The sequence below is a fragment of the Rhinolophus ferrumequinum genome, chromosome 18 (assembly GCF_004115265.2).
Source record: "Rhinolophus ferrumequinum isolate MPI-CBG mRhiFer1 chromosome 18, mRhiFer1_v1.p, whole genome shotgun sequence".
NCBI lineage: Eukaryota > Metazoa > Chordata > Mammalia > Chiroptera > Rhinolophidae > Rhinolophus > Rhinolophus ferrumequinum.
In genome coordinates, this window is record NC_046301.1 from 37,688,087 (window position 1) to 37,703,606 (window position 15,520).

The following is a 15,520-nucleotide window of genomic DNA, read 5'->3' on the forward strand; positions in this document are numbered from 1 at the left end:
GATATATTATAATTAGCTACCAAAGAATTACAAGACTAAAATATGAGAAAGGGTGGAAAATAAATATACTAACAGTAGAGGAGTTAAAAAATAAATACATACTAAATAATATGTGTATTACTATCTCCATAAACAGTAATGTGTATATTTCTAAATATATATATATTTTTAAATACTGGCTACCTGTGTTGTTTTTCTACTGCTATTGTAACAAATTCCCATAACCTTAGTGACTTAAACTACACAAATTAATGTCAGAAGTCCAATATTAGTCTCCTTGCAATAAACATCACGATATCTTCAAGGCTGCGTTTCTACTGGAGGCTTTAGAGAGAATGTTTCCTTGACTTTTCCACCTTCTAGAGGCTGCTCATATTCCTTAGCCAATAGACCCTTTCCTTCAAAGCTAGCAACACTACATCAAAGCTAGCAACACTCCATCTCTCAGACCATTCTTCTGTAATCACATCTCCTTGTAACTCTATCTGGGAAAGATTCTTTGATTTTTAAAGACGCCAAGTGATCATCTGGGCCCAATCACATAATCCAGGATAATCTCCCCATTTTAAGGTCCTCAATTTAACCACATCTGCAAAGTCCTTTGTACCGTGTAAAGTCACAGATTTGCAGGTTGCAGTGATTAGGAAGTGAAGATATTTGGGGGGCAATTATTTTGCTTACCATAGTAACAGAAGAAAATTTTAACTCTTTGTAAGATTCAAAGTTTGAGATGGACTCTATAAAAACCGGGCTGAGGTCCATATTACTGAACTGGAATTTTTACATATTAAACCTCACTAATGCTGCTGCTTTGTAGCATATAAATTTTAATAGAAATGGATAGAAAATGGATTTATCCTTTCTTTGCTAAGTAAGCTAAAGAACAAATTAAAATTTTATTAATTTTTCAATTTTCATCAGAATTTTCCATCTCTCCGAAATTATCCCATGGCACAGTCAGATAACGTTAATGTTCACTTTTTCTCCTAAGCTATTGATTTTGAGATCTCTGGAGATTTTGCGAGTGGCGATTTTCATGAATGGACTGATGATGAGGATGATGAAGATGATATTATGAATGATGAAGATGAAATTGAAGATGATGATGAAGATGAAGGGGATGATGACGATGAAGATGGTGATGATCATGATGGGTACATTTGATTAATGAGAGAGGAGATCAGTACATTTTACATTTCTATTATTTACAAAGTAATAGCCTATTGAGAATTACCTTCTTGCCCCCAATCAAAATGATTCTAAAACCCATGTATATTTTGTATAATTATTTCAAATATTGTAGCTAAAGTCATAGAACTTTACGTTTAAATAAGAATAATGTACTTTGAGTTTTTATATGCCTTAGAGAAAAAGAAAACACATATGGAGTCTAGCCAGATCAAAGAAAGTTATGAAGAGCTACTGGTAATAAACAAATATTCATAAAAATGAATTGTAAATCTCCCACAAACAAAACAGCATCCAGTTGCTTGAGGTCATGTGTGTTATTTTTCTGAGAGATATTCTAAGTTAATGTATAATAATTTATTGGTGACCTTTGTCCCAAGGATTTTATGAAATTATGCATGACCTTAATTGCAATTCCAAAGTAGCATTTTACCAAACCAAGAGTGTGTTAGAGATGAGTGAGAAAATACCACACAGGGTAAGAAAAAGAAAGTTATGATTGTAGAGTCCTCCATCGTATTTACATTAATAATGATGTTTTTAACTATGGAATTATTATGGATATGATGAGATATTTTATGAAATGGCAAGTAAGGAAAACCATGGATTCTGAAAGTTAAAAACTTATTTGTCCTTTCTAATGGTTATTTTAATTTGGAAGCAGTCCCATGTAGATATTTTTATATTCTTATAAAGCATGATTTCTTTACCGTTCCTGGTTTCTTTATCTTTCTGACCAGCAACTTCAGGTGCAGAATTTAAAGTAGGAAGACAAAGGGAAAGATTCATTTTAAGCATATTTTCACATACAGTTTATCATTTTCCCCAATGTCAAATTTAAAAATCTTAGTTTTTTATTTTATTTCCTATTTTAGGTAAAAATTTGCATTTAATCTAAGAATTATGCCATTTTTGTTACTAGTGTCAAAACTTAGAGAACGTATTGTATGGTGCCTTGCAAAATAGAAATAGAAAGGTTTTAGCATGCACACCAATATAGGATATTAGGCAATATATAAGCACACCTATTAACAAATTAATACAAGTAAAGGTACTGCTGCTGGAATGAAGAAAATGGAATATGTTTCTTTCTTTTTTTCTATTGTTACATAATTGCCATGTGGACTTGTTTATGATTATTGTGTAGAGTAGCATTTAAGATTTAACTGTAACAAAAATTAATTGCTATATTTAAGTTAGCATGTTAATTAATTGTGTAGACATTTTGGCACATCTTCACTCTTAAGTATATCAGACCTATGGTTTTGGGCCCATAATAAAAATGGGGAAAAAACCTGTTGAATATTTCATCTTGGTATTATAATTTAAACAGTGGGTCAACTGGTTTTCCGATATACAATTCATTGAAAGTAAAATTGGTGGATTATTTCCATTTGATTAATACACACTAAAAAGAAAGTTTAATGTTGACTTTATGTAACATTTAAAGTATAATGCGTTTTCTTTTTTACTGTTTATGTATAATTTACAAAATAAAGACTCTTATAACCAAATTAAACTGTTCCTTAATGATGTTCTGTAGTATGAAGAGTAACATGAAAGGTTTTTAATCTATTCCTTGATTTGAAAAATGAATATGTCATAAACTAGTTAGGAAAGCTTTTGAAAGTTTTGAATTTCAAATTCAGAGTTCTTGGTATCTTGGATATTTTTTCTACCCATGTTAAAAATGATTTTTGTCTGTTTTGTTTTAATTTTTTTCATTTGTCATAGTGTTGCAAAGTGGATCATTTTCTTTAAGGTATTTTTAAACCCATTTTTCTGGTATTATATTTAACATGTTTAGGTACATTTCTACAGTAACACCATTTTTGAAGAGTAATAGGATAACCTTATCTATTTAACAAATGCATAGCTATCACAAAATATAACTTGTACTAGATTGATTGAAAAAAGACAAATAATCAAATTCTACATAGAGGTTTAGCAAATTAATTTAAAGTAACAAATATAGTGATCTTCAAATTAAGCTGTTTTTTAAAGAATCTTTCAGGCTCTAAAGAAAGCAACCAATTCAACAGTAAGTATAAAAATTGAAAATATTTACATTATTAAACTTTATATAAAAATATATTATGTGTACAATTTATATTCCTATATGTGTATAAAAATTTTATCTGTAACGTATATTAGGTCTCTTGATCATTATTTACTTATTTTGTAGATTTTTATTCAATACAATTTTTCTTATTTATTTCAAAAATGTCAATATTGAGCACCTACCCAGGAACAATGGATTCTAGGCACTATAGATTCATTGGTGAACAAAATAATTATGAAGTTACTATTCTAGTGTGGAAGATAGACAATACATTTATCCCTAGCCCATAACATAATGTAATTGCATTACCATTGGAAAAAAATCAAACAAAGTTATATCTTATTTTAATTTGAATTAAAAAGAAAAATAAAAACTATGTATTTTGAACCCTTAATAAGAGTTCTTGACACAAACTCAAAATTTTAAAGAGCTTTTTTGATTAAAAAGGCTCAGACTACCCTAACAATTTGTTCTTTCTTAAGTTGAATTCTGACTCTTGGCATGAAATCACACCATGTATTTATACTTCAAGCCTTGTTTCTCTAATGTCATTGTAGATACTACACAAGCACGTCAAAAACAAGAAAGTCTGAATCACAACAAATTAACATTTAAACTCATAGAGGAAAAGACTAGAAACACACAAATAAAATATCAAGTGTTCTTGGAAATTCAAAAACGTAATGTGGATATTTATGAATTATTTTTTGTTGTGCATATCTTACATGGCAATTTAGATATGTTACATAGTGCTAGTGCGGAAACAAGCTAAATTAAAAACAAGCATACAACATTTTGATATTGATTGAAAGGACCCATGACCTAAGGCACATATTGTATTTCTGCCAATCTTTTAATGGAATAAAGTCAATCGAACCAAAATATCCAAATCATTATAATTTTCTAATTAATTAGTAAAACAGATACTGAGTGTGTATTTCTCTGTATAAATATTTACATATTTTCATTTTATATAAAGATAAAGGTGTGAAAAGTAACTCACAAAATAAACATTGATCCATATGGTCTGCTCATAATTTATTTAGAGTGGGTTTACAGTTTCATAGTCATTTCCTTTCACACAGACATTTGCAGATATTATATATTTTGTATAAAATGAATGACCATATGTAAGTCATTCAGAGTCCCATGTTTAGTCTACTTTGCAAGATCTCTAATAGCTGAGGGAAAAAATAGAGAAAGCAAATCAAACCAAACAGAATTATTATCATTAATGAGGTTGTTTATTTGATAAATAAAAGCATGCCCACACACACACACACACACACACAGACTTCAATTTTTGTTTTTTATTTAAAAAAATCCCTAGATCAATTCACATTTTTATTTCTCTTTTGTTCATGATGAATGAAATGTACTGGATCATATCATAGATTTCTTAGATGAAGTAAGAAAACAAAAATTCAGAACATTTACAGTGGTACAAATATGTAAATAAATGATAATATGATCTCCCTGTAGTTTGTTCTTTTCAACATTATTTTAAACCTACTAGCTGATATTGACATTAATATAATGAAAATAAAGGCATTTTCATTCATCTTGGTACATATTTTAATATGAAATAACATTAGCTTTTCACTTCCATGTCTTAAAAGTATTTCATGAACTATAACAGCTTCATGAAATTTAGTCAGTGACTAAATCAATAAATAAAGAGAACATCTTAAGCATTAACTGTATATAATACATATGCAATCTCTCCTTGGGTAAGGCAATTTTTAATAGTCTTTTTTTTAATTTTTATTGGAGAATATTGGGGAACAGTGTGTTTTTCCAGGACCCATCAGCTCCAAGTCAAGTCATTGTTTTCAATCTCGTTGTGTAGTGTGCAGCTCATTGGCCCATCTGGGAATCAAACCGGCGACCTTGGCATTAGGAGCACTGTACTCTAACCAACTGAGCCAACTGGTTGAATAACCAGTTGAATAATAGTCTTTTTTAATAACCACTATATTCTCTCCTCAGTTATATATGAATTTCTGCCATTTCTGTACTATCTAATATCTCTTTTACTTATTTGCTACATGCATCAACAAAACTCTTAGCAAGTAAAATTAACATAAATTAGTACATCATGAAACATGACTTCAAATGATAAAATAAAAAATTATAGATGAAAAAGATGAAAATTTCATCAACCTGTACACCCAATCATACTCATATTCAGCTCTTTCAAAGACAGCCTTGGGAAATTTAATGTATTTTTAATGATAAATCACCCTCTTTATCTTTAAACACATACATACATGTATATACCTGGGTTTGAAGTCTATATGTCTCACCTTTCTTGTCAGTCAAATGTACCTTAATGTACTTATCTTAGAGGATTGGTGTAAATGTTATATGAAAACACATTTAAAATAGGAGCATCATATCTGTCAAATATAAAGTGCACATTAAATGCTAATTTTTTCTTCCAAGTCTTCAAAATGTGTTAGCAATCAACATTGCACTTGAGATTTCAAGATATACTGGAAAAAAATTAGCTTCTCCTTTTTTAAAGCTTTGTATACATCTAAAAAATTGAATCAATTTATAATATCTTTATATACTACATGGGGTAATAAATAGTGCTTATATCACAAGGTCATTGTGAGAACACAAATCAATTAATGCATGATGTTCTGCAACATAAGTCACATTAAGCAATTAAAAAATAAAATTCCAAACCCAAATGTCCTAGCTAGTTGGCTGCTGCCTAAGTATTTCTTCATGTTTGAATTGGCCTTTTACAAGAGTAATGTTGACAAGTATTTGTGTACATTTACTATATGTTCCATATAGTAAATGTGAAATACATTAAGACCGTACAGTAAGCTAGGAGAAGGGTAGTGTTATGTTTCTTATATTAGAGGTGAAGTATCATCGAAATCACTAGTACTCACCATACCCAGTTCTCCTCTTCTTCATGTGCACGAGACATCTTTTTTTTTTCCCCACAGTCAAGTTGGGCTCATATGACCAGTTCTGACCAATAGACAGTGAGCTGAAGTAACCCATATGGTATTTGACAGGGCAGGTGCCATCTACTTTACAAGCAGTGATAGAGCTAAGACTTTAGCCTGTATTTCCCATTTGCACTGGTCATTTCACTGTCATGCTACGTCCACATTTCAATCTGCAACAATTATAAAAACTAATGCCTTATTCTTATACAACATACAACATATTTTGAAAACATGTCATATCCCTCTAAGGTGAAGCAAAGCGTTAATAAATTCATTCAATCGATTCATGAAATATCTTTCTGTAGCGGTACAGGAAATGCAGCTTTTGGAGTCGGAATTCCTGAGCTCAGCCTGGTACTGCTTTGTGGCATTGGGCCAACCATTAACTTTGCTGTAGTTCATTTTCTTCACTTGTGAAATAATTAACACTGGGATTTACTTCTTAAAGCTATTAGGCAGCTTCAGTGAGAACCCTAGTAAATTAACCTAGCTCAAAAAAAGTTAGATACTAACAGAGAGTATGCAGGGTGGTAAAAATAATGGATGCTGTGGCCTGACTACTAGATCTCAAATCCAGGCTCTGCCTCACTGACTGTGTGACTTTAGCCAAGTTACTTATCATCTCTGGCTCCATTTTCTTCATCAGTGAAATAGGTGTGGTGTTATCTCTCACCTTATAGGTGGTGAGGGAGGATTTCAAGTTTTAATACTTTTAAAAGTACTTAAAACAGTCTTTGGCACTTAGTAAATAAGCACTAAATAATATTAAGAAGAGGGAAAGGAAGAAAAGTAAAATCAGTATACTACTATTTTTAGATGCATCACATTTTTGTTTTAGGATGGGAATATAGAAATTGTTATTCTTGTTTCCTCTAGTTCACAAAAATGTGGTGAACTATATATAAAGGTCACCAGAACATCAATATAGAAACTAAATCCCAAATTTGGGTAGCATCAACTCCACACAATCCAATTTTAACTTGCTTTTGATAGTTCATGATAGTTCATAAATGTCCTCTCTTAAAACGTACTTTCTATTTAAGAACTAACCTTTCAAAGCATTGATTACCCAGAGTTTAAGATGTCCTATCCAAAAGAGTGGTTATTTACAGAAATTTCCCAGTATGGGTTTCCCTTCATTGTCACTCTAAACGAGTCTTTTTAATTGAGATGTTAAATATTGCCATTTCATTGTTTTTTAGTCCCTTTGGGGTAAGATTTATAAGTTCCAGTGTTGAAAGAGAAGCAACAACTAGGTGCTATAAATCTGTTTCAGGACTTAACAGAGGTTGTGGTATTGAGTCATTTTGAATTTATTAGCTAAAAAACCAAATTTGTGAACAGCAATACATATACTTTAAAAATAATTTATCTTTTGTCTGGGAAAACAAGTAAAGATGGAAAAATGACAAGTTTGGATAGGGCAAATTGACATTCTCAAAAAGCTTCAAAAGAGTATGAATCTGTGATTCATTTTACATTTGTCTAAAATTTGAAACGTTCTTATTTTCATATGGATATTAGTATGAAAATAGGACATTATTGGTAAACTACTTCTTAGTTTACTTTAGTCAGATACACTTTTTTCCTGATATGACATGTAAAAATTTAACGTTTTTCTCTTTTAGGATAATTTGATCCAGTTGGTCCTCATTTCACACCAAACAACAGGTACTTTTTCCTGAACTAATTTGACCATCTGGAAAAAGACAAATAAAAGATAGTAGGAAAATGCCCTTTACTGTAAGATATCTTTGTAGTGACATGAACAGTTTAAAGAATCTAATACGGTCCTCATATTCCTCTTATACAATAAAATGACAGCAAAATAAGTTGTATACGAGGTCTGACAATTAAGTTCGCAAAACTTGTTGCAATAATATTGCTAGCCTTTTTTGATATCAGAGGGATTATTCATTATGAATTGGTACTAACTGGACAGTTAACCAAGTTTACTATTTGGAAGTGCTGAAAAGGCTGTGTGAAAAAGTTAAGACGACCTGAACAATTCATGTCTCTTTCATCACCATAATGCACCAGCTCATGTGGCACTGTCTGTGAGGGAGTTTTCAGCTAGTAAACAAATAAGTGTACTGGAACACCCTCCCTACTCACCTGATCTGGCCCCCAATGACTTCTTTCTTTACCCGAAGATAAAGGAAATATTGAAAGGACGACATTTTGATGACATTCAGGACATCAAGGGTAATACGACGACAGTGCTGATGGCCATTCCAGAGGAAGGGTTCCAAAATTGCAAGGCACTGACGTTGATGCATAGCTTCCTAAGGGGAGGACTTTGAAGGTGACCATAGTGATGTTCAGTAATGAGGTGTGTAGCACTTTTTCTAGGATGAGTTCGCAACCTTAATTGTCAGACCTCGTAGATGTTGTATTTGGCCACAAAGTTAAATAGTTTTCTCTCATGGTTGATCCAGTCAGTCACATGATTCATGAACTATTGATCTATTAATTAAAATGTATATTTTATTACCGTCATAGTTACAGGAGCAATGGGTGCCTACATCAATCTCAGTTTAGTTTCTAAAATTTATGATCATTTGAATGATTGTTTATTTCCAGGTCAGTGTATGTGTGTCCCCTGGTCTTATTTTTTATAGGGGCTTCCTGAAAGGATCACTAGTTAAAATAAATCTGCTTCCTGGCAATTTAAATCTAAGAGGAACTGAAGAGAGTTAATGAGGTTAATCAGGTTCTACATTAATTACTACATACACTTGGCGTTTTTGCATTTAGCATTCAACATGTGAAGTCTTTCATGGCCATGCTGGTATTTTTAGCTTGAGTCCCTCATGCTTCCAGGCAGGTGAGAATAAACAGCTCTTGACTGATCAGGGAGCCTAGCCATTCAACCACCATCCATAGAAGCTTTGCAAGATCTATCTCTTACGTTTGGAAGAATTCTCATTCATGTTTTAATCCCATTTTATGAAGAAAATTGTGAACCATAGGGTGTCAAGGAAACTTTGGCAAATATCCGTGAAGAATGTTGAGTGGGTACCAAACTACGGCCGATAGTTGCTAGTTGTGTTTATAATTATCCATAATCGGGAGTGACCTCGATTATCTGGATGACCAGCATTATCTGGATAACTACTTATTCTCTAGTGTGGGACAATTGTGCCAGAATCTGGTCTAGATTCTTGCAAGATGAAAACACCACTGGCATAGCTGCTCCGTTGCGTTCTTCCTCAGGTGGCTGCAACTTGAGCCTTTTTAGTGCCAAGAAAGACACTGTCATATCTTATCAGGAAAAACATTCTCACTCTGCCCGTGTAGTGCCTCGGGCAGGCTAATTTTAGCTATGAACTTTGATGGGGCTCCATTCAAAGTGCTGTTCATTTACAACATGGTTTAGGATATACTGTAAGGGAAAGCTGTGCAATATTTAGTCTCTATTTTAATTCTTTATGCCGAAGGGGGAAAATAAGACACTGAGGTCCGAAATGAAAATTAAATCTCTAGAATAGATTGTGTATGCTATTTCAGTCGCCCCTTGTTAAAAAGCATCACTATTAATCCCTTCCGAAGATCACTCCTAGCAATGTTTATGCACTACTCCTAGCTTTATAATGCAAAGCTTTTGTGTCTCCCGTTTCATTGACGACTCTTTCTGACTTCTGGAAATGAAAATTAGACATTAAAAGAGAGAAAACACAAGTCACTCCATTTTCTACTTGCCAGTACCCAGGCAAGAAGAGGTTAATATTAATAGATTCAATTAATCTGGGGAAATTGTATTGGATAGTCATGATTCTTGTAGTCACTGTACCCTAATCGCATATGTTAAACAAAAATCAACCAAGTAAAATAAAGATCTCATTGGCTTTATTAAGAAATTCATGAATCCAGAGTGCCACATCTAGCAACTAGAAGGGTATTTCGAGGGGTTGTACTAAATGGAAGGTTTTTATAGAAAGCAGGGTGGGTCAAGGGAACTATTAACAGAAGAAAAGCAAGGATTATTTTTAGACCAGGACATCTTTTGGGGGTAAGGGAGTGGCAAGATTTCAACATGCAGATTGCTTCTTCGTTCTATGGGTGGGGGATGGAGAGAGCGCATGTGACAGATTACTTTACCAGGGCTTGATCAGAAAATTCCAAACTGGTTGATTCAGGTTGTATTTCTAGGAAAGGTTGAAAGAGCAATTAGGTCAGAAATTAAGTCTAGGTTGGCTATCATGGACTCAGCACAAGTGATGCCGTATTGGGCCTTTGGTTTTCTCTTTATCTTAAAACAAATGGAACTCTATGTGCAGAATGCATGCCGTTAACAGCAGGTCTTCCTGGAAAGAGAAAGTAGAAGGGATTCAATGAATAGTGACATCCCTTAAAGAGAAAGTAGCTGAGTTTGGGGCGGGGGGCTGGCGGGGGGGCGGGGCAGAGAGGAACAACAAAGGGAAGTATAGGTTGTGGCTTGAGTTGGCAGAAGCACCTGTGCAATACTCAACAATTAGCAAAATAAAGTCAGTCATGTGATTAACATGTTGGCAGGCCTTCTTGTCTTGTTTTTAATTTTAACCAAAATATCACCCTAGGTATTCCATGAAGGGAAAAAAAAAATCACCTTTTTCCAGCATAATACATGTCAATAACGCATCTTTTTAGCTTTTTGGTTATTCAGGGCACATAAAATTATGAAATTTGTTAATTGGCCACCATCCATTTCTTGCCAACACCACATAGCAGCACGAAGGCTAGTTCAGGTTTATTGGTCAGGTGAGGCCTTGATTTTAGAAGCTTCAGTAACTTTCACAATCCCTTTGCTTTGCTTTTCCTCAGCAGATAGACAAAATAACTAAAGATTATCCTGTTTCATGGTAGTGTACAATGTTAAAGTTTCCAATTGGATATTTATATTAAAAGCTGGCAGCTAAATAATCTACTGTTCTTTGTCACATTCTCCCATACAACTATTAAACATACTGACTCATTACTGTCCAAGTTCCAGCTCTGTCAAAAATGGATGAAGGTTGACATACATCTCTCTCATTTACATATATTCTCTTTTCCACTTCTCTCATTTTGCAAAGCATTAGAAAATGTGAGTCAGTTTCCAGAACATGCATGCACCCTGTTTCTTATACCCACAAACACTAAAGAGAAAGAAAATGCCCAAACGTTCACTTTTATTTAACCAGAGAACTTACTTGGAAACATTTTCGGGTTCCCATTCCTTCTTGCACAGCATGCATAATGAGCAAACTTATAGAATATAATTACACTTGGAAAGTTGTTTATCAGTTTTAACGTGTTAAAAACGAATTACACTGTAGGTTCTATCAAAGTTGTGCCGATGCTGATGGATTCTTCAATGATGGCTTCCGTGCATGAACAGACCATGGACAAATTGCTGCTGCCTTACAAGTACATTAATTTGTTTTTTTTTAATTATTATTATTTTTAAATCTTTTTTTTCTTTTTTTTATTAGTTTCAGGTGCACAAAACAATGTAATAGTTAGACATTTATCCTTTATCATTTATACCCCTCACACAGTGACAACCCCCCTCCCCCCATCCACTATCCCTCTGACATCGCACAGAGCTTTTACATTTCCATTGTCTTTGTTCCTAATGCTGTACTCCGCTTCTTCTAACTGTATGTGTGTGTGTGTGTGTGTGTGTGTGTGTGTGTGTGTGTATAAAATTGTAGTTGGCATTCAATATTGTTCAGCTTCAGCTTCAGGTGTACAGTGCAGTGATCAGGTATCTACATCATCCCTGAGGTGGTTTCCCCAATAAGACAAGTGTCCATTGGATACCCTACAAAATCTTTACAACATTATTAATTACATTCCCTAAATTCACTTTCGTACTCCATGGCAATCTTGTGCTTTCTAATCCCCTCACCTTCCCCCTTATCCCCACCCCACCTCCCATCTAGCAACCCTCAGTTTTTCCTCTATGTCTCTGAGACTGTTTCTGATTAGTTCATTCATGTATTCTTTTCTTTAGATTCCACATATAAGTAAGACCATATGGTATTTTTCTTTCTCTGTCTGACTTATTTCACTTAACATAATGTTCTCTAGGTCCATCCATGTTGCAAATGATAAGATTTCTATCTTCTTTATGGCTGTGTAATACTCCATTGTATAAATATACCACAGTTTCTTAATCCAGTCGTCTACTGATGGGCATTTTGGTTGTTTCCATGTCTTAGCTATTGTGTATAGTGCTGCAATAAACATAGGGGTGCATAAATTTTTTGAATTAGTGTTTTGGATTTCTCCGGATACCTAAGGAGTGGAATTGTTGAATCATAAGGTAGTTCCATTTTCAGTTTTTTGAGATATCTCCATACTGTTTTTCATAATGGCTGCACCAGTCTGCAATCCCACCAACAGAAGCACATTAATTTGTAAAACAGGAGGAAGTTTCTTGACAGAATTGAGCATATAGGCCAAGCTTTACCACCTGCTGCATCATAAAAGCATATGATGTGATGTAATTGACTTCTAATTAACTCCTTTATAAAAGGAAGTGATTGGGTAGTAAAGTAAAACACTGAGAGGTTTTTGTGTATGTGTTTTTTTGTTGTTCTTGTTGTTGTTTTTTCTATACCTACATAAATGCCTGTGAAGTAAAACTATTGGTAAATTACCCTTTCTGGAGTTGTTCTATAAGCAGAATAATTTATTCTTCTCAAATGTGTCTTCTGAAGAACAGCCAGAATTTTCATTTTATCATAGTCCCTCTTGAACATTTTAATGAACCGAGTTTCCACTCACATATAGTAGACAACCAGTCACGTGGATGATAAGGGATTCCTTGTAATCCTCATGCCTGAACCCCTCTAAATTCATTTCTCATCATGCGGAGTAATGCACATGCTTCTAGTCCCATGCCTCAATCAGAATATAGTATTTTGGCATGTCATTTAGCTCTCTGCTTCCTTTGGCTTTCAGTTTGCTTATTCCTTTCATGCTATTCTCTCTTTCTTTCCACCTTGGTCATAAGTTCTACTGGCCAAACCAAGCTACCGTTGGCTTTTTACTAGGGATAGTCTACCCAGATCTTTTAAAAAATGGAAAATATATTTTAAATACTCTCTTTAATAACTACCAAAAAATAGAAAATAAAAATTACTTCATTACCTCCATTTGGTTGTATGAGTTATGCTATAAAAATATCAAAAAGTTATTTAAATTAGTTAAAATAACATGTCTTGTTGAAAAGATGATTCCCATGACTTCTGATCCATTTTTTATGACTCTGGTTTGATGCTGATTTCACCGGAGATTTTATAAAGCATTATGATCATAAGAAAACACAACCTCTTAAAGTAGATTTTACACAGGCGTTTTTTTTTCAGTGTATCGGGGTGGAAACGAGAACATCTTGGGTAGTTATTACCTAATTTACCAAGACTTCTAACACAGGGGCCACATTCCAGCTTCCTGCAAACTCTGGACTTAAATGTAGAAGTTCATGTATTTAAATACATAAAACTGCCTTATCCCTACAAGATGTGGATGCCATTGATGGAAACTCCCATTTTTTAAATTTATTTTGAATAATCAAAGTACCTAAATGTGCTAAAGTTATGAGAGCTAGAACATTGGAAGAAGAACAAGAACAGAAATGACAACACTATTTTTTTTTTATTTAAAAACTTTCCATGATTAGGTGCTACGTAAATGTTGTTGGAGTTTCTTAGGGTCACTCCTATTTGATTTTGTGAAAATCACTTTCAAACATATAGAGTTGACAATTCTGTAACCATACTACTCAAGATCCAGGAGAAAGAATATGATTCCTTTAGCAACCTCTCTTCTTGTCATCTTTTAGGATTAAAGCCTCTGATTTTTCATCATAGATTAAAATGATGCAATGATTGTTTAGGACAATTAATAATAATAATAAATAATAATGATAATAATAATAATGTCACAGAAATGGGAATGATATAACAAAAGTCACAATGACCTTTTTTTCCAAAGTCTTAGTTTGGCACAGCTCAATAATTTCCTTTACATCCAGAAATAGGAAACTTATAATTTCATAAAAAGTAAATTACTTGAACCTACTCATAAGGCGATGAGTGAAAATCGAAGTAGCATTAAGAAAATAAGACCTTTGTGGTAGCGCTTCTTTCCTGTGTTCACACAGTATCTTCCAGGGCTCTATCCTTCAACACCTTTTACCAAGATTGCTGTAATTTTTTTTCCTAACAGACCACTGTTCTTCCAGACTCTCCTACTCCCAGCTTTCACCAAAGGCTTTTTCAAACAGCTGCAGCATACTCTTACAGAATGTATATCCGATTGTCCTCTCAGCGTGGAATCATTTAATGATTTCAAATCATTTCCAAACCCTTTGAAAAGGCACCTCCAGTTACTTCAACACCCTTTGGGATGGCTCCTGCAATCTACCCAGCCATATGTCTGTCCACACGCTCTATAAACAAGTTAACTAGAAGAAAATGCATGCTCTTATTTGCCTCTGTTCCCTGGCATAATATGTGAAATAGTCCCTTCGTTCTCCACCTATAAAATCCCAACTCATTCTTTTTTTTTTTTTTTTAAAGGAGGGTGCAGCTCACAGTGGCCCTTGTGGGGATTGAACCGGCAACCTTGGTGTTATTAGCACCATGCTCTAACCAACTGAGCTAACCAGCCACCTCTCCGACTCATTCTTTAAGTTTCTGTATAAGTCAGGGTTGAAATCAATATTCAATGTCCCTTCGTGGAGAGACTGTCTCTGTGGGAGGATGATGCATGCTCAGCTGGCTTAGCTCAAATGAAGCTTCCTGACTTGCTTTGCCTAATGAGATGTATGCACAAGTGGCATGAAGCTTAAGAGTCAGCATGTGTACTCCATGTTTGTTTGTTTCCTATACAAGAGGCCATAATAATCCAGATAAAGACTGCTGCATCAGCTTGTGTATCTGAACGGGGATGAAGTGGCCTGTGATAGACAGGTAGTGCTGAAGCCACTAGCATGTTACAGACCTTCATTATCACAGCATAAACGTGTCATACCTGATGCATTCTCTATTTCTACATTATAATTGTCAGCTTTATTATTGTTCTTGATTATTTCTCTTTGAAGTCTTTGAAGAAAGGAACTGCAATTTTCAACATATTTTCCTTTAGCAAATAGTAAAATGCACTGCACATAAAAAGAAGGAGATAACTGTTCATTGATAGAAGAAATGAGAATAAAAATATAAAAATATAGGTGAACTATCCCACACTAGCTCTAAGATGCAGATATATAAAAGTATGAACAATTATACAGTTAAGCAATGAATCAACAGTTTGATCCTCTGCA

General features: G+C 33.8%; 1 protein-coding gene across 3 annotated transcripts in view; it reads left to right on the plus strand.

Annotated features, from left to right (window-relative positions):
- SPOCK3 (SPARC (osteonectin), cwcv and kazal like domains proteoglycan 3) overlaps positions 1-2,696 on the plus strand; it is a 335,252-nt gene extending 332,556 nt beyond the window's left edge. For 2 of the 3 annotated variants that reach the window (XM_033135311.1, XM_033135314.1), the window contains one exon: positions 992-2,695. In XM_033135311.1, coding sequence (XP_032991202.1) covers positions 992-1,164 — 173 coding nt within the window. In that variant the 3' untranslated portion in view covers positions 1,165-2,695. Of the gene's footprint in view, positions 1-991 lie in introns of all 3 variants that reach the window. The other variant, XM_033135313.1, reaches the window with a different exon arrangement.
- Positions 2,697-15,520: the final 12,824 nt, after the last annotated feature.